At 46.9% G+C, this 23,181-nt stretch overlaps 1 protein-coding gene across 1 annotated transcript in view; it reads left to right on the top strand.

The window, feature by feature from the left end:
- The first annotated feature begins 9,165 nt into the window (after window positions 1-9,165).
- LOC147726678 (betaine--homocysteine S-methyltransferase 1) overlaps window positions 9,166-23,181 on the top strand; it is a 48,683-nt gene continuing 34,667 nt past the window's right edge. Inside the window, exon 1 of the mRNA XM_086960739.1 lies at window positions 9,166-9,349. Coding sequence (XP_086816865.1) covers window positions 9,335-9,349 — 15 coding nt within the window. The 5' untranslated portion in view covers window positions 9,166-9,334. The remainder of the gene's footprint in view (window positions 9,350-23,181) is intronic.

Raw genomic sequence — 23,181 nt, 5'->3', positions numbered from 1 at the left:
GCTGCTACTCATATTATAATTCACAACCTCTATCCTCCGTTGTTTAGATCTCCCCAACACAAAATAAAAACAAAAACCTATAAGAAACAACCATTAGTACAGGCAGTAAAAAGTTGCCAACACAACAATATGATGGATGGAGTGCTGAAACTTTTCAACCACTCACTCTCAGTTACAGATCTGGATTCAATCCATCATCCTTTTTCTCACCATACCACCCCAGTTTGGACCCAGCCATATGCAAATCAGGCTTGCCCCTGCTCCTTATGGGAACAGTCCAGCCCGAACTTCCAGGGATGATCCTCCCTGGACTGGAAACAAGCATCCTGGGACCGATTTCGGGAAAAAGTTGCCAACATTCCACACAAAAAATATCACTAAACATTTTTTTTTAATAAGTTGTTCTGTTATACATTATATCATTTTAATTATAGATAAGGTAACAAAAATGCTTATAACACTCTTTTATTATAACATTGCAACATGCTGCACACAAGTCATGCTACTCTACAACATAGCTTAGACACATTAGCTAAGCCAATAACTCTGGCGAAACCGTTATAAGACCCCAAAGGCTGTTGTATGAGACACTGTCTCTAAACCAGGGGATTCTGATAGCTGTAGTAACGACTGGCTGACCCTTTTAATTTCTTTTAGATTCTTAACTAAAGAGTTGAGGTTACTTGCCACCCCTGATGAGGTGCCCTTGCTACTGTCCAGACTTGATTTCCCCGATCCCTCCGAATGCAAAGACAATCCCATCCGCGGTGCTTTGCTGTCACAAGTGTTGCACGTTGCTGAGCCTCCGGCACCAGCTCGCTCCTGGGACTTGCTAATGGGCTCAGACTGCTTCTGTAGCAGCTGAACCACTGCGCCTCCGGAGCCCACGCATTCAAGTCTGCCTCTAAGCAGACCTCGCGCCGAGCGACCCCGGCGAAGCTCCACGGCTGCTCTGCTCCACGAACTCTGGGGGGGTGGAGAGCTGCCGGAGGGCAGGGCGAAACACATCCGAGGTGAAACCGGCTGACACGGCAAAGGAAAAAAACAAGCCGGCAATCCTTTTCTTTACCCTGCTGCTACTCCGACTCTGCTCACCAGTCCCAGCGGCTTCAGTCAGCGGACTCCGCGAGACCGGGGGGCAGGGCAGCAACACCCCCCAACACCTCCGGAGCGCACCTGACCTGGCGAGGGGAATCGACCCGGCAGCCTCCGACCTCCGACCTTGCTCCGCTGTTCCAATCCGACGGCGGTCAGTCCGGCGGCTTAGATCATCACGCCGAGTCAGGTAGGTGAAACGAAGAAAAGCAACGGAAACTCAAAAGTGCCCGATCATCGTTCAGAGCGGAGAGGAGTGCTTCCCCATGTCAGAGGAGCTCAGATGACCAGCGCGCGCACCGCACTAGCCTGCGGCCGCCATGTTCTCCCCAAGGCCAGTGTCTCATACAACAGCAGCAATTGAGTCCTCTGTCCCCGCCCCTGCCCTGCCTCCCCTCCCTGCTGTAAGCAACCCTTCAAGCGAGCCTGTCCCTTTTAGTCTTCCAGTTTTACCAAAAGAGAAAGGGAAAAGGAAAATCAGTCAGAAACCCAAACCGACAGCTACAAGAACGAAAGCCAAAGGGAGGGGAAATAAAAGAATCAGTAAAAACAGCCAAGAAGGGGCTAAGACTTTAGTCTCAACTAACAGTGCTGCGAAAATCACCCCCTCTTTACGCTCTTTTTTTAAAGTCCTGCCTCAAGTGCTGGATCTAAGCCCAGTTAATAATCAGGAAGAGAGCCCTGACACTCCTCTGGGTATTGATATCCCCTCAGTGAATTCACCCCCACTAACAGAAATGGCAGACCCAACACCGTCCGCTCCGTCACAGTTGGTGGAGGTAAACATTCCATGCGATGATGAAGGAGAGGCCCTGAGCATGACACCAACAGGTCCCTCAAAGGCTTTAGGGGAGAGAGATGAAGAAGAGGAGGCTAGTAACACAACTTACTCTGCTACCGAGTCGGCATTGGCAGCTTTGGCAGCTTCAATTGCTTCAATGAGAGAAGAAATTCGTAGCGATTTTTTGGTTTCTAAAGCAAACCAAAACGACATTCGCTCATCTTGTGAAGCTCTGGAAAAGAAAGTAGATGGCTTGGGTGAAAGAACGGAGGCACTGGAGAACACAGTGGGAGCGGTAAAAGCTAACCTGGAAGCAGCTGTGCTAAAAATTCACAATCTACGTAAGGAGGGAGATGCGATGAAAGAAAGAATGGAAACTTTAGAGAATTTCTCACGTAGAAACAACCTGCGTCTTCTCAAAATACCGGAGGGGAAAGAAGGCGGGGACATCAAGAGTTTTGTTGCAAATCTTTTGAAGGAAGCTTTGGATCTCGAGGAAACAGTTGAAGTGTTGGAGAAAGACATCCAGAGGATCCATCGTGACCCGTTCCGTCTTAACGCAGGCAGGTCTAAACCTCGGAAAATCCTTGTCAACTTCTTGACCTATGCCTTAAAGGAGAAAATTCTTAACACTGCGCTTAAACTTAAAACTACAAAATGCTCTGAATTCCCTTTCGAGATCCGCTCTGATCTATCCAAGACTACACTTGATAGGCAGTGGGAGTAGTGACAGAAGATGGATAGTTTTAGAACGGCTGGTGCAACAGTCCAGATGAGATTCCCGGCCTACTTGCGCATCATGTATAATAACAAGATGTATAATGTCAGAACACCATTCGAGGCGGATGAGCTCTTGGAGTCAATTCAGAACCACTCGCAGGGCAAATGTTGAACGACTAGGTCCCCCCCCTCATATCAGTCTACTAGTCCTTACTCAATAGGCTGAATAACGTAATAATTAAGTAGGCATCTTATGAGCTTTTGGAAACCCTCATATAATATAAATAAAAAAAATTAAAAAAAAGGAAATGGTAGAGGGCCCACCAAGGAAAAAAGGGGAGAGGGAGGGGGGAAGAATGAAGAACAGAGGAAAAAAAACACATATATAAATAAAAAGAGGAGAAAAAGGATATAAAAAAAGGGGAAAGAAAGGAAAGAGAAAAGAAGAAAAAAAAAAAAAAAGATAATAAAAAGAAAAAAAAAAGAAAAAATAAATTGCACTATTTCATAAATAAATCTTTTTGTGTAGATAAACAAATAAATAAAACCCACACTATCTGGAGAAAGCAAACAACTAATCAATAGGGGGAAGGTGATGGTGATGGTGATGGTGAATGCACATGACAGAACAATGTTTTTTTTCACAGATAACTTTAAGGGGTGCAACTCCGTGTTGAGAGTAGAGCTCAGATCAGCGCAAACCGGCCCATCAACTGGCCGGAGTAAGTACGGATGGGTTCTCCAAAGGGGTGGGGGGGGGGCACAAAAGCATAAAAATTCAAAATTATCCTCAGAAGCTTGGCCCTTCAAAACAGATTTTTCTTTTTAACAGTCCAACCGCCTTAGATACAATAACTAAAAGAAACAAAGCAATAAATACTAAACTGGGTGGACCGGAAGAGAGTAATGGGATGGAAAAATGACATTGATACCTTTTTTATCTTGGAACGTGAATGGTCTGCGCGTGCAGGGGAGAAGAGAACGCATTTTTCAATATTTGCGTGATTCCCCGGCGCAGATCATCATTATCCAAGAATCACATCTTTTAAAAAACGAGGCAGATGCAATTTTAAAAAAGCAAAAATGGATTGATGTATTCTTAAGCACTGACCATAATGCAAATATAAGAGGAATTCTCTTAATCTGCAAAAAATCAGCTAACGTACGGATTCTTGAATTCAGAGAGGACAAATGTGGAAGATGGCTCATAGTTAACCTCTCTATACATGGGCAGAAATACAATTTAGTCGGATATTATGGTCCTAACACTGATGACCCATCTTTTTTGGAAACAATAAGGAACGATTTAACAACCACCTCTGACCCCAATATTTGGACAGGGGACTTTAACGTTATTTTGAACCCAAAACTAGATAAAACCACTAATAGTTGCAGGTATAGCTGTCAACCCCCTTCAAAATCTAGACAGACTCTAAAAGGGATTATGGAGGACCTGGGCCTGGCAGATCTATGGAGAGAAAGAGCCGGCACTAAACCAGGGGTATCTTATAGGAATTTAAAATATAAACATACTTCACGAATAGATTTTGCCCTGTTTAGCTACTGGCTCCAAAACTCCATAGCCAGTATTAAGTATATACCCTCTCACTTATCCGACCATTCAGCCCTGTCTTTCACCTTAATACTTCAAACTCAAAAAAAACATCCCTCCTGGGCATTTGATCGAACTATTCTATTGGTCCCGGAGGAAGTGACATACCTCAACTCCGAAGCTAGGATGTTTTTAGATAGCAATTTGCACTCAACCTCCCTTGCTTTAGTTTGGGAAACTCTTAAGGCATACCTGAGAGGTTGCATTACCAACAGAGCTTCCTTTATGAGGAAAAACTATCTATCCAAAATTCAAAACCTAGAACAGGAGCTGGAGATAATTGAACAAAGGCTTGGGGGCACAACTGGCTCACTACAAGATCAAAAAAATATGTCAGACCTCAAAAGTCAGATAGAAAATATCCTACAAGAAAGGGTCTCAAAGAAATGGGAGGCGAGCAAACTGTCCAGTTTTGAATTCGGAGAAACCGCAGGTAAGATTCTAGCCTGGAGGGTTAAAGCAGACCAAGCAAAAAACCACATAAGAGGGATTATGGCCGCGGGGGAAAATCAGCTCAGGTCATCAGATGTAGGAATTAGTACTGCCTTTACGCAGTTTTTTGCGGAAATATATAGGGATGACATTAGAGATGACCAACAGGCAAGGAAGTCATGGCTGGATAAGTTATCTCTTCCACATTTATCGCAAGCGCAAAGCGAGGCAGTGGAATTGGACATCTCAGAGTCAGAGGTTAAAAAGGCCGTATCCGCACTAAAACATGGCAAAGCTACAGGTCCTGACGGACTCCCCGGAGAACTGTATAGAGCCTTGGCCGATACAATTGTCCCTACCCTGACGGCCCTTTTCAACGGTATTCTGAAGGACGGTAATGACCCACCTCAATCATGGAGCGAGGCAACTATAGTCTTGATATTAAAACCTGGAAAAGACCCAACACTATGTGGTTCTTACCGCCCTATATCATTGTTGAACAATGACTACAAGATATTTGCCTCTATTTTAGCAGCTAGATTGGGATCAGTAATGGGGGAAATAATCCATCAAGATCAAAAGGGATTCATTAAAGGGCGTCAGCTCTCTGACCTAACATATGATCTAGTGGGGGCAATCGACATCGCCTCAGCTTTTTCTATCCCACTGGCAACCCTCACCCTAGACGCAGCTAAAGCTTTCGACAGGGTAAACTGGCCCTATTTAAACGACGTTTTAAAGAAGGTCAACTTAGGGGAGAAACTCTGTCGAACAATAAAACTTATATATAAATCACCAACAGCACGGCTTCTAATAAATGGCAAACTGTCTGAATCGTTCAGGATCTTTAGAGGCACAAGACAGGGCTGCCCGCTTTCCCCCCTCCTCTTCAACCTATACATAGAACCGTTTGCGGAAGTTCTCAGACGAGAAGATTCTATTCCATCTTTTAGGTTCGGGGAATGGGAAAAGCGGGTAGCCTTGTATGCAGATGACATCTTGGTCTTTACCTCAGACCCGGAGATCGCTCTACCAGTAGTCATCGAGAGAGCCGAAGATTTCGGCCGTATCTCGGGCTATGAGATAAACGCCTCCAAAACAGACATTATGGCATGGAACATACCTGACCTACGGTTAAACACATCAAACTCAATGAGATATTTGGGAATTCGGATAGTGCAAGACATCGCACAAATTGCCCAAGTCAATCTTGAGAGAATTCTTAAGGAAATTAAAAAATCTTTAAAACCTTGGTCTAATCTCCCACTAACTATCCTAGGCAGAGTAAGTCTGATAAAGATGTCAGTTCTTCCCAAGTTTACCTTCTTATTTAACACGATCCCCCTCGCATTTGATAAAACAGCGCTAGAGAAATGCCAGAGAGAGCTTAACTCCTTCGTTTGGGGATATAAGTCAGCAAGAATATCCTGGAAAAAGCTGAGGAGGAGGAGGGAAAAGGGGGGCCTATCCCTACCCGATCTACAATACTATGCGTGGGCATTCCAACTATCCCATTCGAGAATGCTCTTAAAAGTGCCATCTAACGCATCAACAGGTATCATGTTCATGGCAATGCTGATTGGTGCTGGCTTACCAACTAACGGCTACATGTTTAAGTTTGGAGAACAGAAATACTTCAAGAAAGTTAAATTAAAAATTCTTATGTCCCAAGCGAAGCTATGGTCACATATAAGGAGGAACCTGGGTTTGTCATACTACTCCAACCTTGCGCCCATCTGGGAATCCCCAGGGCTCCCTTCCTGCTGGGATGATAGGCTTACTATTCCGTTGAGAGCAGGAGGGATACTAACATGGGGAGAAGTGTTGACAGGTGACTCTCTGAGGCCCCGGGAGGATTTGCGGGAGCAGCGGGGGATAGAGCTCTCGAGGTTTAAGTATCTACAATTAGATAGTTGGGTTAAGGTAACAAACAGGTCTGGGGTACCATTAGGGAAGCATAGCATCACCGAAGAGAAATTGGTAGCGCAACCTGCAGGGGGTAAAGAGGTCTCGATATGGTACTGGTGCCTGCTAGAAGAGATAGACGGAGATTTGACCCTACCGGAACAACTATGGGGCTCAGATCTGGGGGCCCAGAGCATCGAAACCTGGCAGAATTCCTGTACCCCATTATATAAATGTGTCAAACCCGCATGGCTTAGGCGTAATCATTTTTTTACAATTCACCGTGCATATTTTACACCGCTAAAACTTTCTAAATTTATCCCAGGGAAGAAATGTAATAAATGTGGCCATATCGCAGCCTCAGACATCCATATGTTTAAAGAATGCCCCAACATATCACAATTTTGGAATGAAGTTAAAGCAACTCTGGACTCTATTCTTAATATTTCGATCTCCATCACACTCTCCTTGATTATATTTGGATGGGACAACAATATAAAGGGCCACGCTAGGACATTTCTGTTTTTTGCCATACTGCTTGCAAGAAGAGAGATATGCAAGGTTTGGATTGAAAATTCAGCACCAACCCACGCAAACTGGCTGTCGTCTCTCTACGCAACCTCTAAAACTGATTTGAGGAGATCAGGCGGTGAGCGTAGCCGTATCTTTTGGGACGTTTTGGTTCGTTGGAGACAATAACCGGGGTTTTTTTTTTTTTTCCCCGGTCCTATGATTATGCCTTGAAACTCCAAGAACTAGGCCCCCCCCAGTCGGCTCAGAATGGCTAGTTCAACTGAATAAAACTTCAAGTTTGGAGTCTTTTCCCACGATACTCTTCGGGCCATATATTGCCGAGTTCCACCTAATAGAGCACAGGATGCAGAGGAAACTCTGCACCTGGATTGAGTGGTTGGCAGTTGGAGGCTAAATAAGAGGTGGTCAGGCAAATGAGGATAAAAAAAAAAAAAAACAAGACCCCAAAGGCGAGACCTATTGGCTATGCCAATGCTTGTTGTAGATGCTATGGGTGAGTAGGAGTGGAGCTGCAGGTTGAAGGGGACCATTTAGGTAAGGCTGAGTCTTTGTCTACCTTGACACTTCAGTGCCTCTGTTGTGGGTGACCCAGCTTGAAAATAACCCTACTGTGAGGGGTATCACTACACAAAGGCTCCGTCAGGTGAGTAGTCTGGAAAGACATTTGAAATATAAAAGTAACAGAGCTGCATCACCTCAGAACATAATATGAGCAATTAGGATGTTGGTTGAGTGGGATGTTAAGCCTGCTCAAGCAAGAGCCCCAATAGCTGCCAGGGTGAACCAAAAAAGTCACTAAATTAACTTTTGCTTAATCCTCTGGTAGCTTGCCACAAAAGCAGCCAGGCTTAACTTAGAGGCAATGTGTAAAGTATTTATGCAGCACACAAACAGGAATAATAAACTGAATAAACAACACACAAAAAAACAACACTAAGTTAGAACAATAAAGTACCTTTTAATAAATTATTTGACACTAAAACAACAAAAATCCAATCAGTAGAAACAGAGTTATGATTTTTTAAAGTTTAAGGTAAAAACTAGTGCCTAAAAGATCAAAGCATCAACCGCAGACATACATTCGTGCAAGACCGGGTCAAAGTCGGAAAATATGACAGACTTCCATGGAGTGCTGGTAGGATACAAGAAGTGGATTGGGCCTGGTTGGAGCTTATGTTAGGTCTTTGAAGAGTCAGCAGAAAATGTCTTGAAAGGTAAGTTAAGCAGGGCACGGCTACAAGCAGTATCCAAGAATGAGGAGGCGTTGTCGTCAGGAAGCTGCTGGACGAGGTTACAGTGCAGATTTCCACGCTCAGACTTAGTCTCTGTTTTGGAAGTTGAAAATCTCCAGGGAGACACAGCTGGAGGCTGTAGCCAACAAGGGTTCCACAAAGCCAGATACCCATTCTGGACAGGATGGCTGTACCAAACCTCACACTCTCTTTGGCCTGATGTATGTAGGTTACTGCTGCTCACCTCGCCTGGATCTTCTATCAGGTTTAACCGTGCCTTGTCAGTCAGGCCGCCCCAACCTGAGAGAGCTGTGGATCTGTTCCCCTCACTTTTGCACGTGGTGGTGAGCTGGCCAAAGCCATGGCTACTATCCCACTAGCTGCTTCCCGCTACTGCCGTGAAATGCCACCCCACATCTGATCACGCAATCCAGGCCTTATCAAGTCATCCCTTCCGGCCGCAGATAAAGCCCTCAACACCTCCCTCACATGCTCTTGCCTGCCATATTAGCCCCAGTCTACACACCCCAGCTGTAAAGCAAAGGTTTATTTACAGCCTTATCCCGAAACCCAACCAAATGTAAACCAAGCCAATGTTTTGTACCTAGAAGTGTAGAACAAATTACAAACTACCCTACACTACCTTTAGCACCACAGCATGCCTTCCACTGCCTTTCCCTGCTGAGTGAGCCCTAATAAAGCTAAGACCCCTCCTCTGCACTTAAATTAACCAATCAAACATCCCCAGGGATATGGTCTACAGTACACTATTCGCCCGAAAAACGTGGCTCGTAGGTAGGAAGCCACCCCCGTGGAGCCCACATTATATAGCATTACCCTCATTAGAGCCGGGCTCCGTTGCTGTTGCCTGTTTATTGGGGGTGGAGGATCCCTTCCAATCGCGAGCGCAGTCCGCCCGGACCCGCCCCGCTCGGTATAAAGGGAGGGTCCAAAAGCGCACTCCTTCTCTCCTGTTTGTACACTGGGACGTCGGGGTTGTGAGGCTGACAGCGGGCGTGCAGGATGGCAGCGAAGAAAGTAAGCGAATCCAGGACTTGAACTGAGTGGCTGTCCTATCCTGCCCGCGACTGTTTAGCGTGGTGGGAGCACTGGAGCCGTTTACAAATGCGCAGGGCGGCAAAACTGGGCGGTTTGCGCAGATCGGGGTGGGGAGGGTGGTTTTAAAATTCGCAAAACTAGCAATTCGCGGGTAGTGTTTGAGGTAAAAAAAAAATGCGTAATTTCTCGCTGGTAAATAAAGTACGTGAGTGCGCGCTCTAGAGATGCGTACGTCGGTCCATGTTAGTCTAAAGACAAAAAAAGTGCCTGTTCAAAACCTTACCAGTTGGTCTTGGGTTTGTTCTTGGTAACTATTATATTAAACTCCATTGTGGCTGTCCACGCGGTTCTGTAGTAGAGAATATCATCGGTAACCACTTCGTACTATTCTTGCTTGTAACTGAAAACTCGGATGTAAAATCTGTTTTATAATTTATGGTTCTACTTTTTGCCTGTCTCAATTATCTTTTTGTCCTCTAAAGTTCACCTACTAATGGCGTACGTATTTTGCGTGCGCTTCTGTGACGGCGCAAAGCATTTCGTTTGATTTTTTTACCTCCGCGTGGCACTGGATAGTCGGGGCGCATTCCTGCGACCCCGCATACGCTGACGGGGGTTGACCTCTGCCTGGAGGGGAGGCAGGGGAATGCGATAAACGAGGAAACAGACGCCAATTTGCTGCTGTTTCTTCCTGACCTCGGGCTAATCTAATACCGCGAATTTCACGCATTCGTGCTACTAGAATAGATTTTAAAAGCTAAAAACTGGTTATCTCCCGCCTGAAATTGGCATTGCTTCCACAAGTCAGAAGAGTAAATACTTTCTTCTGAGTTTTTTTTTTTTCTTTTGTTTTCCTATAAAATGTTGGCATGCGTGTTGTCCATATGCCTGTTCCACTTGTATGCTTTGGGGAGAGTGTGCCATTCTTAAGTAAGGCAATCCGTGCCCCAGCCCTACGCCTGCTGAGCTGGCAGAGGGGGCCGTCGGTCACTGGGCCCCCTCCCGCGGATAACTTAACGAAGACTCACAACTCACTTTAAAATAGAACGGGACCCTTAACCTTTAGCGGCAACGCTTCTAAAACGTACCCGAGTATTGCTTCTCTGGATTCTTATCGGTTTTTACATTGATGCAGGTTTAACGTTTAATAAGGTTCATGCCACGATTATCTGCTCGCCCTGGCGTTTTAAATCCTTTGCATTATTACAGTTTTGAAAAACGACCAAACGAGTCCTGTGAATGCTGCGTCTCGCCGGGTCTGCTTCAATTTTTGCAATATTGAATTTCAACTTCCAACTACATGATTGGTCGGCAGAAAAGGGGTTATATGCAATGAGGACACCCTTTCAGTTTTTTACTTCGGTAAAGTTATCCATTTGTATGTAATTTATCCTTTGATGTTGAACCCTGGTTACCAACAAGGCGCACAGCCCCTCATTTTGCTGAACAAAATCTGTTTGGTATTTAATCATTCGGTAAGCACATATTTGCAGTTGGCAGTTTCCGAAGGTAAATTGACCCTTGTGGAATGCACTATGGCAGTATTCTTGGAAGCCCTTTATTCACAAACCCTCCTCACTTGACCTCCAGCTTTACCTAGACCTGGCACGACTTTCAAGTTGGTGTTACCTTATATTTGTGCATAGTAATGTTACCTTAAGTTATAGTTCGTTCGATTTGAGTGTAGTTTTTAGCTCAAAGACCTGGTTACTCGCAGGCTTTCTCACTGAGGCCAAAAAGTATGATCGTGTGGTAACACGGCCACCGTTTTGGCAGAGGAGGCGAAAGGTAAGCAAAGCATGTACATGGTTTGCACAAGTCGTGGATTTATTTTGAAAGGTTTCATTACTTGCTGCCCTCTAGAGTGATACTTCTAGATAGAAGTAATAGATGTGACTATACTGTTAAGCTGAATTAGAGCTGTTGTCCTTCCGCAACACCATGGATTAAGTAAGGCTTCTCTATTTGCTGCTGCAACCTTTGGCGAGTTAAGTGCAAAAAGGCAGTAACTTGGTTAATGGAATTAAATGGAATCTTGGGCCTTAAATCTCTTCATGCCCTCTCTTTGCTGTAAACGATGGGACAGCTTTGAATTGTGTTCTGTTAAAGTAGCAAGTGTCTTTAAAAAATCCATGACTAAGGACCCCCAAGCAAGGTTGCACTAAACTGAGGTGGTTAGACACAAACCTGCAACCTCCATCACTAGACAGACATTGGACAGCGAGAATGTTATGACCTTGGCACGTAGACTTGCCATTTAATCCTGGCTTTGACAATATATTGGTAAATCTGTGTTCAAAGTCTAGGCTGTCACCTGTCTCTGGAGTAGTTTCTGAGCAATTAAAGTCTCCCCATAGGAACTACTAAACCCCCAGTTGTGCAATGAGCAAGACCTAAACTAAAAAAACCATAAGCATGATTTTTAATTAATCTCTGCCTTCCCCTTTGGCACCCTGTGTGCTCTTGGGTAATCACTTTCTGAACACATTGTTAGGTCTGTCGTATTTATGAATTTTAAAACGAGGATTCATGCACTGTTTGTACTCCTGCTTTACTATATTGATAGGTAAAAGGGTAGGAATACTGACCCAGACTAGGCCTGCTAGTGTGGTTCCCCAAGAAGCCCATGGGGCCCCCAACTTATTTTTGATGCACGACAAATTCACTAGTACCTACACTTTTTAGAAAGCAGTTTGACCCCCTCCTGGATGGGCTAGGTCCTGGGGCATATTGAATTGCATATTAGGTGGGGTGAATAAGGGGCGCATGTGCACCACAATATGGGGGACAGCCACCTCTGAGGCCAGGCCATTGTGTTAATATCAGAGGGGGCTGTGTGCCACAGTAGTCCTTTTACAGCCCAGTGACCCTCAACAGGGCCAGGCAGATTGGAGGGGGGCTTTAAAGGGCAGTGCCATGTGGCCCTCCATCCTGGTTACACCACCTCCCCAGGGCAGGCCCTAAAATAACAAGGGGGGGGGCTACACAACCCCCCTTCTGAACCATTAATGGTCCTGGGTACCACCCCCACATCAGACTCCCTATGTCCCGTGTGCCCACCCACAGGTCATAGCTGTGCAACACGAACATTGGACTTTAATTCAGCCCATTGCTTACCATTAGGCGAATGCATTGTCACTTACTTGTTTCCTTGTTCTATGGCTCTGCTTCCTTTAGTTTCTTGTTTTTTCCTCTCTGGAGAATAGTTTCTTAACCTCTTTACATTCATTACCTGTATCAGTTTACTGCTTACATTGAGAATCTACTTTTGCTAGCAGGATTTCATGGAGTGCATGTATTTTCGACTCAAGTTTGTCCCTCAAATCCCTGCACCCACACGCACTGCACTCCCTGTTTTTCTACCTAGAATTTTCCTGCTGCTGGCCCCCTCTTTAATATCCAGCTTTTTTTGTTTCATTTTGAACCCCACAACTCCTTCATTTCTCCCTCTGCCACCTCACATTGCTCGTAATTTACAGCTCTAAGATTCTCTGCCATCGTGGAACAGTAAATGAAATGTAATTGAAAATGGCTGCCATATTTGGACAGCTTCATGCATAATACATGGTTATGCATGAGAACGTGTAAGTCCTCAAGCTGAAGTGACTTTTTTTTAAATTTTCGCTGATGTTTTGGTAACTCCCAAATGTAAGGTGATTCCTTGAAATGAGACCTGTTGACTATGCCAGTACTTGTTTTGTGTAACACATTGTGTAATGTCCCTCAAGACGGGGGAATGAGTGTAGTTCTCTGCTGTTTTATGTGCAATCTGTTGTGTCCCTTTCGAGCTCAAGAGGCTCCAGCTCTAGCTCCTTAGACGCTCATGACGAGCTCAGCTCGTCATGATATAACTTCTCATACACTCATGACGAGCTGAGCTCGTCATGAACAATGGGAAAACCAAAAGCACAGGAGGAAAATAACACTAGCATCGATGGTGCTAGTTGATCCTGCTGGGGGTCAAGTGGAGAGGGTTTGTAAATAGAGCTTCCATGAATACTTTCATAGTACATTATAAAGGGTTTATTTAACTTTGGGAAACTGCAGTTTTAAGATGTCCAGTAGAACTGCCAATGCGACTACAGATTGCACAAACAGCAGAACATGCTAAACACATTCCATTCCTTGAAGAGGCATTACAGTTTATCAAAACGACACAAGCTGGGTACTAAAACACCAAATAGAAGCCCCTTCCCCTCGAGCTTCATCCCAGCTCTGACACCCAAAGCCCTCCCCTTCCTCCGACCTCTCCTTCGACCACAAAAAAGGATAACCTGACTTGCATCACCATCAAGAGACCCCAATCCCTCAACTTGAACCACAACACTCATGGCACTACCCTAGATGCCACTAACTCCTCCCTTGACTCTGTATCACAGCATCTCGCGGCACTTGAAAGCCAAATAGACAATCTCCCTGGGCTTAACGGAAATCATTTCCAACCTATATCTAGCCTGCAGACTCCTGAAATCCCCTCCTTGGACTCTCCACACCGTCATTGCAAACAGCTCCCCTGAGCCCTCAGAAACCCCCAGTACCCAGCTTCACGGTCCAGTCCCCCCCCGGGTCTTGAGACTATGCTCACATAAGACCTCTAAAGGAGTCCCCTCCCCTAGGACCAAGATCCATACTCTTATCAGATACAAAACACCTAACCTCAAGGCCCTTCAGAACAGAAGCACCTATGTCAGACAGTGAAGCAACCTTACTAGCAGCCACTTACGACACTCCGGCCTTAGACTCTCCAAAATCCAGAATCCATGTGACCACAGGCCACCGGAAAGTCCTTCCCTGCACCAAAACACTGAGACATCCTGTCCTCACCGCCATACCGAGGGGTACCAAAGATAGGTGCCAGCAATTGGGAGCTTTTCACCAATTGCTTACTAATCAACTGCCGATCTGCCTCACTACACGCAACGGAACTAGCTGAAGCTATCCTCACTCATGACATTGCGTTCCTCACAGACCTGGCTAAATAAGTTATCTCCTCCCTGCCTAGACATGCTGGTACCACCTGGCTTCTCTCATCACCAAAGACAGGATAGATCAGTGAGGAGGAGGGGTCGCTATCATCCACAAGGACAGTTTGGACATCTCGGAAACCACCTCTTTTGATTACGAGTCATTTGAATATCTATCTGTCCTCCTCAAGACCAAAGACCAGGATTCCCTACTGTCACCTGCTCTATCACCCCCGAGGCAGAAACAACACATTTGGAGAACTAGCTGACCTGATGGCGCACTTGGTGATTCCAATAACTTAATTCTTGATGATCTGAATCTACGATGGAAGGAAACACGCAATCGTTATCCAGCCTCCTCTATACCCACCTTAAACATTTCTGTACTGAGGAGACTCATTACAAAGGAGCCACATTGGATGCCATCATTTCGCAAAAGAATATATCGGCCAACCACATACTTCCCGTCGACTGGTTAGACCACCACATGACCCTATTTCATATCAATCACCCCACTATCCCCCATCAACCTCCTCAAGACCCCCGCAAATGGATGAGAAACCTCTCCCAAGTGGAAGCTCAGATAAGCTCACTTCTCCCGGACAACAAAGCCCACCTCTCCACCAATGACCTCACTGACCGGTACAATTCAGAACTTGTGTCCATACTCCACAAACTAGCTCCACTAAAGCTCAAAAGAAGCAGATCCATTCCATCCAGGAACATGGTTAAACGCTGACCTTAAACCAAAAAGGAGAAACTTAAGAGCCAAAGAAAGTGGAGAAACAACCCGACTGCCATCCTTCGTGGCCAACTGAAAGCAGCCCGTAGGAAGTACAACAACCACATCAAAAACCAGAAATCCAGCTTCTTCCACAAGGCCATGGACAAGGCCAAAAACAGACCGAAGGAGCTCTACAGCATCCTCAGACAACAAACCTCCAAGCCCCTGTCCTCATCTGTACAGGCGCCCAAAACTATGCGACGACTTCGCCCACTTCCTCAACGACAAGATCGCAAGAATCAAACAATCATTAGACATCAATGTTCAAGAAACTGAGATAATCTTGTTCATCTCGACCTCCAAACCATCAGCACATATCTCAGACCCTATTACTCCCCTACTAATAAAGAAAATTGTGAGAAGTTGGCCTGATATATAATGTTCACTATTCTAGTGAGCACTTTGTATCAGTCCAAACAACCCTTATGGTGATTGGTTGTAAGTCAACCTTATAGACCAGCTATCCTAGTAGCGTGGATACGAGCAGTCTTCGGGCTAAACTCTAGAGGGCGTGTTAAGCCAGCTGTTATACCATCACATATACACCTTGAACACCAAGTGAAAGGACACCACACAAGTGTTATGAAAATAAACAATGTATTTATTAGAATCACAACAGCCCTGTACTCTTTATGAGGACAGGGTACTAAGCACAAAACAAAACTCTTACGAAAATACTTGAGTTCGCACAATTTACACAAATGCCCGAGGGGCACGGGAAACCATATACTACAAAAGTGGAATGCGAAATTACTAGCAGGTAAGTACTGTACTAATGGGCTTTGGAATCGCTAGGACTTGACTACTGAACCTTCAGATTACTAATAGGAGGCCTAGGGGACTCGGGTGCAGAGTGTGCACTCTCACGCGTGATGCAGGACAAAGTCTATGGTAGCTAGATCTCACAAAGTTAGTGTTCTCGGGCGAACCCGACCTGGAAGGAGGAAAACGAAAGTGGATTCTGACCCTTGGATAGTGAGGCTATGCTGGGGCACCGAAATGCCGAAGTTACCTAGCCCAGGGGCTGCAGCTGCATAGGTCTCAAAAGACGTTGGGAATCCTCGTAGACGGACCAGGAGCCTGAAGAAAGAAGTTGCTGGCAGGCGACCAGTGAAGAGAGTTCGAGTTGATCCAAGCCTGGATCGAAGATGGATGACACCTGAAAGCAGAGGGGACCAAGTTCGTGACTACTAGCCAGTAGTCAGGTGGCACCAGGAGGGCACCGCATGGTAGTCACCTCGACTAGGTGAGTGGGCGACGCTGTGCTCTGCAGATCTCACAGACCAGTTGGCGTTGTCGGCGACCAGGATGGAGGAGCGAGCTGTCCCACGATGGATAAAGCTGTCGACGTCACTGGACCCAGGATTGGGGCAACAAGTCTTGGCTAATTCAAGCCCACGTGGTGGACTCAAAATGGCGTCTGGAGTGGACCAGGAGGGTCCGGGGTGCTCCTCTTTTGGAAGGGAGCAAGGGCCAGTCTGGAGCAACCAGACCAGCAGCAGTGATGTCGTCGGGCGTCGTTAAGAAGGCCACAAGCCAGCGGGCTAGTAGCCAAACAACGCGGTGAGCAGCAAAAAGCAGAAGGGCCCCACGCAGATCGTGGAGATGCTGGGAGGCTGAACTTCGGTGCTGGAGCTGCTCGGGGCTTCTCGGACCCCAAAGCACTCACCAGAGGATCCCTCGGCGGTCGTGCTGGAAAGAAGTCGTGCAGTCTTGAAGATGGCCGGTCCCTCGGTCTCGTCGCACCCACGGTTCTCAGCTTTGCTGCAGAGGTCAGAGGTGCCAGGGAAGCCGGTTCTCGTCGAGCTGGGCAGTCTGATTCCAGAGGAAGGACTTGCAGCAGACCTCAGTGTTCTTTACGATGGTGCCTGCGGATGCAGGGTGACTACTCCTTAGTCACAAGGGAGAATCTTGAAGAAGAAATCTTGAAGTCCTTTCGTAGAAAGTCGTGTCTTGATTCCAAAGATCTAATTTGGAAGGGTCCCCGCTCCTGCCTTTATCCTAAAGAAAGGGGTGGGTACACGACTAGGTCCTGCCCTAGTGGTGGGACCAGGAAGGGGGGTGGTTACACCCCTCTCCCATGCCGGACTTTCCCCAGGCCAGGGGCTGGTGTGCCCCTGGAACTGGTTCTAGCCGGCAGATGCGTAGTGAGCACCGGGGTGCCACTCAGCAGTCACCTTCCTGTAAAGCCCTGCCTACCCAGGATACACAACCCTGTCTGGGATGGTGCTAGCACCGCCCCTGACAGGAAACCCTTTGTCCAAGCTCTCCTCGCTGGAAGGACTCCCAGCAGCAGGAGGTCAGACTCGTGTCTGTGGTGGCAGCATCCATTTTGTGGAGCTGAGGCTTCGTTTAACTTTAACCGGGGTTCACAGTTACATACATGTCGCGTCTCTAGAAGGGTGGAATGCTAACCCCGTTGCCAGAATTGGCGAGGGGTTAGTATTCAAATTCGTATGACCCCTTACTCGACATGTTTTGATAAAGCAATACCAAAGATAGCATTTAACCGCGAGGATTATAATGCACTTAAGAGTATATGGTATGCGTTATCATGGAACAGCTATTAGGACTTGGTTCCGCAAGCTGCAAACGGGCTCAGATCATGCCAGAGCACCATTTCACACGATTCCAAGCACTCTGCCTTCAGGATTGTCAAGGCCTGCCATAGGAGTGACTGATGGGAATCTGTGTGTCCATTTTTAGGGTTAGATATAGGTATACTATATCTATAGCAAAGGGTGATTACACCACCTTGCCCCATCTGTCGTGCAGCCAGTTATGTCAGATTTAGATGGCCATCCAGGGGTGGCATAATACATACTTCAGCCCCTGGTAGGCCCTGGGTACACCTATGCCCTGAGTTACAGGGTCTGATAAGGTGGCCCAGTTCCAATTGGATAATGCACCTACGGTACACATGTCAATTTAGTGAGAGAACAGCTAGGCTGTGGGTCTGATTGGCAGGCCCACAGCCAGAGAAAGTCGTAAACCAGTGAAACAAAAGCAAAAAATCTGGGTGATCATAGGATTGCAGACCCTACTCTCCTACAAAAATGAAACGTGCGTTTGCACCTATATGGAGCAAAATCCTAAATAGCTCCTTAAAAAAATGGAGTTGTCCCTGACTGCCTTAAAATGGGGCAAGTCACCCCCCTGCTGAGAGAACCCGTTCTAGATTTGACAAATCTGAATCATTTCAGACCTATTTCTAACCTCCCCATGCTCTCTAAAACACTTGAATGCTGTGTACTTCATCAACTGACACAGCACCTGGAGAATATCTACCTCCTGGACCCCCACCAGTCTGGCTTTAGAAAAGGCTGCAGCACAAACTGCGATGCTGAACATCCTAGATATCCATGGATCACTAGACTCGGACAAATGCTGCCTCATTCTCCTTGACCTCTCGGCAGCATTTGATAAGGTGGACCACAAACTCTCCAAGGCTCTTCAAGAAAGAGCTGGTCTCGGCGAGGTGGTTCTCAAGTGGTTCTCTTCCTTTATACACAATCGCACGCAAAAAAAAAATCAAGAACTTCACTTCCAAAACCCAGCGAGTCAACAAAGGCTTTGGTGTTCTCTCCACAGCTTTTTAACATCTATATGGAACCGCTCTCTAAGCTACGCAGAAAAGCCAACATCCGCTTCCACCTCTACGCGGATGATACACAGATCTATCTGGAAACTTCCTCTCAATGACATCCCTAGACTAAATGATGTCCTGAAAGATGTTCAAGAATGGCTGACAATCACCCGAAACTAAATCCAGACAAGTCGAGGTACTCCTTATCTCGAACAAGGAGGACAACCCTATAATCACTGATTGGCTAAAGGCAATCGATGCACTCAAAGGGAATCTTACTCTAGCAGACTCTGTTAAATCTCTTGGTGTCACCTTAGACCCTAAACTAAACATGAGGAAACGCATTAAGAACTCTGCCAAAAGTGCATTCTTCAACCTCAGACTTGTGAACAAAATCAAACCCTACATTCCTAACAGTATCTCAAACTGGCCACTCAATCTCTGGTACTGTCAAGACTGGACTATGGGAACGCAATCCTAACAGGTATTCCTAAATTGCACTTGGCACCGATCAAAACAACATTACATGCGGCAGCCAGAATGATCACCGGCATCAAAAAAACTATCACATCTCCCCAGCACTCAAAGAACTCAAGTGGCTCCCAGTAGAAATGCGAAGTGACTTCCGAAGGTAAGCCAAAGGTCAGCCAGTCTGCGCCCGTCCGTGCCTCGGCCGTGACGGACGCAGAGCGGGCTGTTCAACAGCCTAGGACTGTGCAAGACCAAGTAGTCAGGTACACTAGGGAGCAATTGCTGTCTCTATGTCCTGCTAGTTGCGTGGATGCGGGAGGCGTTGCAGGGAACTGTCCATGGCTCAACCCGTGTTTGATCTGTGGTTTTTGCTGTTCGGTTACTCTCTCCACCCCTTCTGCACGGGAGCCAGTCCCCCATGTTTTCTCGGCCGCCCTAGTCAACGCGCGGTCTATGTGTAAACATGCTGCTGATATTTTTGAGCTGCTTGTCGACAGCCCGCTCGATTTTTTTTGTTTGTAACGGAGACCTGGCTCACTGAGGCCAGTGCCCCGGATGTCGAGTTAGCGGTCCCACGTGGTTACAAAATACATAGGAGGGACAGAGCACTGGGAAGAGGGGGGGGTGTTGCTATTATTCTCAGAGATTCATTAACTCTTCAGGTAGACCCCCCCGATATCCCTGGAGGGGGGCGAAGTTATGAATTTTTCTGTGGTTCTCTCCCCGCACTTTACCCTTGGGGGTTCCCTGGTCTATCGGCCCCCAGGACCAGTGGGCGCTTTTCTTACGGCTCTGATTGAGCTTTGCACCCCCCGAGCCCTCAGATTTCCGACCTTTTTGCTTCTGGGCGACTTCAACATCCATATTGATGAGGTGGGTCTCCCGGAGAGCAAAAGCTTTTTAGACTTTCTGGATTTCGTGCATCTGTCTCAGTGGGTCTCTTTACCCACGCACTCGGGAGGGCACACCCTGGATGTGATTTGTTCCAATTTTCTCCTCCAGGCGGATGCCCCAGAACCTTTGACGTGGTCCGACCATCAGCTAATTAGGTTTGCTTGGTCATCTCAAGGAACTACCTCTGCGAGGATTAAATCATGGTGTGCCAATAAAATCAATAATGAAACTCTGGTGGCCACCCTAGCCGAGAATCGGCCTGCGCTGGGTAATCTCACTACAGCAGTGTCTTCCTTTAATGAGTGGATGGTTGCGGGGGTTTCATCCTCTTCTAAAGGAAGGGGAGGTAAACTGCGCTCCACCGCCTCACAACCCTGGTTCTCCCAGGAGTTACGTCTCCATAAACAGTCCTGTAAAAGACTCGAGCGGGATTGGCGTCAATCGTACTGTCCTCTGGCCAAGGAAATACTGCGCAAGGAACAGAAAATTTATTATGCCAGTATTAAAAAGGCCAAAGGTATCTATTACGCCAACCGAATTGCTAAAGCTAATAATAACAGTCGGGAGATTTTATCAATTGCGAACAGCTTCCTGGCCCCCTGCGCGGAGCAGCGGATAGTTCCAGCTTCGAAAGAGTGGTGTGAGCTTGTCTGGGTTTTTTGTGGACAAAATAGCGGCTATCCAGTCAAGCTTTGCTGCTACCAGCCCGTTTGTTAACCCGCAGGACTTTCCTCTTCCTCGGAAGGTTCCCTCGACCAAGCTGTCGGAGTTTGTTCCACCTTCTATCACTGACACTCTTGCCGTGATCAAGTCTTTAAAATCGGGGTCTCCCTCTGACCCCTGTCCAGCAAGAGTGTTGGCCGCTGCTGCTGATGTGGTGATTGAGGAGGTGACGCACTTAGTTGGCCTCTCCTTCAAAGCTGCCAGTCTGCCTGCAGAGTGGAAACAAGCTAAGCTCCTACCTCTGCTGAAAGGCCGGCGCTGATCCGGCGGTACTGACCAATTATCGGCCTATATCGCTGCTTACGGCCCTGGCTAAAATCAGTGAGAGGTTGGCCTTCCAACAGCTCAATGAGTTTGTGGAAGGATCTGGAGCTCTGCACGAGGCTCAATCCGGGTTCCGCACTGCCCACAGTACGGAGTCGGCCCTGGTGGAAGTCTCTGAAGCGGTCAGGGAATGTTTGGATGGGGGCGGCAGAGCGGCTCTAATTCTATTGGACCTCTCTGCCGCGTTTGATACTGTTCCCCACCAACGCCTCCTGTCCAGACTTGCTGACATCGGTATTTGTGATCTTGCTTTGGACTGGCTGAGTTCTTTTCTGTTGGCTAGATCTCAACAGGTCTGGCTCCCTCCGTTTTCATCCTCGGCTAGACCACTCTGTACAGGGGTCCCGCAGGGCTCGACATTGAGCCCTTTGCTCTTCAATATATATCTGACCCCCCCTGATTGAACTAGCCGAACATTGGGGAGCCAAAATTATTGCATACGCGGACGACACGCAGTTGTTGTTCACTTGGCCAGGTGAGGCACTGGATACAAAGCAGATCCAAAATTGTCTGTCAGTCTTCAATTGGCTAGCGTCATCTCAATTGAAGTGCAATGAGGACAAGACGGAAATCTTGCTCTATGGCCAGTTTCCCCCTGACTTTAGGTCACTATTGTGGCCAGAAGGCTTCCCCATGCCAGGTGCTTCAAACACCTTGGCCAAGAACCTCGGGGTCTGGTTCGGGGAGGACCTCCGTTTCGAGGGGCACATTAAGAGGCTCACTGGAAGCTGCTTTGGGACCCTGAAGTCTCTTAGAAGGTTTTTTCCGCTTCTGCCGGCCTTTGCTCGCGAGTCAGTCGCGAGAGCTTTAATTCTCTCGCGCCTGGACTACGCGAACGCTCTGTTTAGTGGCTCTCCGGCTTACTTGATAGGGCGGCTCCAGGTTATTCAGAACGCCACCGCTAGATTGTTGGGGAACATCTCCAAGCGGATCAGCGTCAGGAGTTACCTGGAGAGCTTGCATTGGCTTCCGGTGCAGCATCGAATTACCTTCAAAATCTTGACTTTGGCCCATAAAGCCATCAATGGGCGTGGCCCCGCCTATCTGATGAAACGATTCCTGCGGTACACTCCCAATCGAGATCTGCGCTCAGCATCTCAACACCTCTTGCAAGTACCGCGTTTCCGGCGCACCCGGCTGGGTGGGCACTCTGTGACAGTGAGAGCGGCGCGAGCATGGAATGCGCTCCCAGTCTCTTTGCGCAGCACGGTGGACTTCACGGTTTTTAAGAAAGCACTAAAAACCCATTTGTTTAGATTAGCTGTGTAAATTGTTATGTTATTTCAGGGCTCGGCTGCTATACTTCCCTTGTTTCCTTCTTCCGCGCCAGGATACTCCGGCAGTAATTGTGCGCGCTATAAAACAGCTTAACATAACATAACCTAACAGAACTGCCTGATTAACCCACAAAGCCCTCCATACCGGTAAAACCAGATTACTTGGCAAAAAAACTCAAAAAAGCAGGCTAACTCCCTCCTGCTCACCCTACCACAAACTAGAAGGAAAAGAACAGCGGACTGCTCCTTCACGGGAAATGCCCCCAAAATTTGGAATTCCACCCCGCACATCAGAATCATACAGTCCTTTGTGGAATTCAAAAGTCAACTCAAATCCCTGTTCCTCATCCGTTCCCTTGGTTGTGGATAACACGGAACAGACGGCAACCCGAGAACTATGCGCCTGCATTGAACCCAAAAGTTCTGCAGTAAAATTATGCAGCTCTTACTCTGACACTCGTTGACCTTTAATACCTTCACATGTCATGCTTCTGTTTATATGCTATTCTCATACTGTAACGCGCTCTCCTACCTTTGGGTCTTGACAGCGCTATAGAAAACTTCTTAAATTAACATTCCTATTCACCAATAGAAGCCTTAAACTTAGAAGGCCCTTATGTTCTAGCACTCTTGCTGTACATAGTACTGTTTCTTGTATTGCAGACTAAACTAACCAAGTCTGCCTCTCGTTCCCAAGCATTCAATTTCCATGGGCTCACTTTTTTAATTCATTTATCCTTTGCCAATTCCCTGCCAACCGTCATCCTTTACATGCACAATTCCCTGCC

This window comes from Lissotriton vulgaris, chromosome 3_1 (assembly GCF_964263255.1).
Source record: "Lissotriton vulgaris chromosome 3_1, aLisVul1.2, whole genome shotgun sequence".
Taxonomy (NCBI): domain Eukaryota; kingdom Metazoa; phylum Chordata; class Amphibia; order Caudata; family Salamandridae; genus Lissotriton; species Lissotriton vulgaris.
Note: the sequence above shows the minus strand (reverse complement) of the source record. Positions and strands in the feature narration are given on the sequence as shown.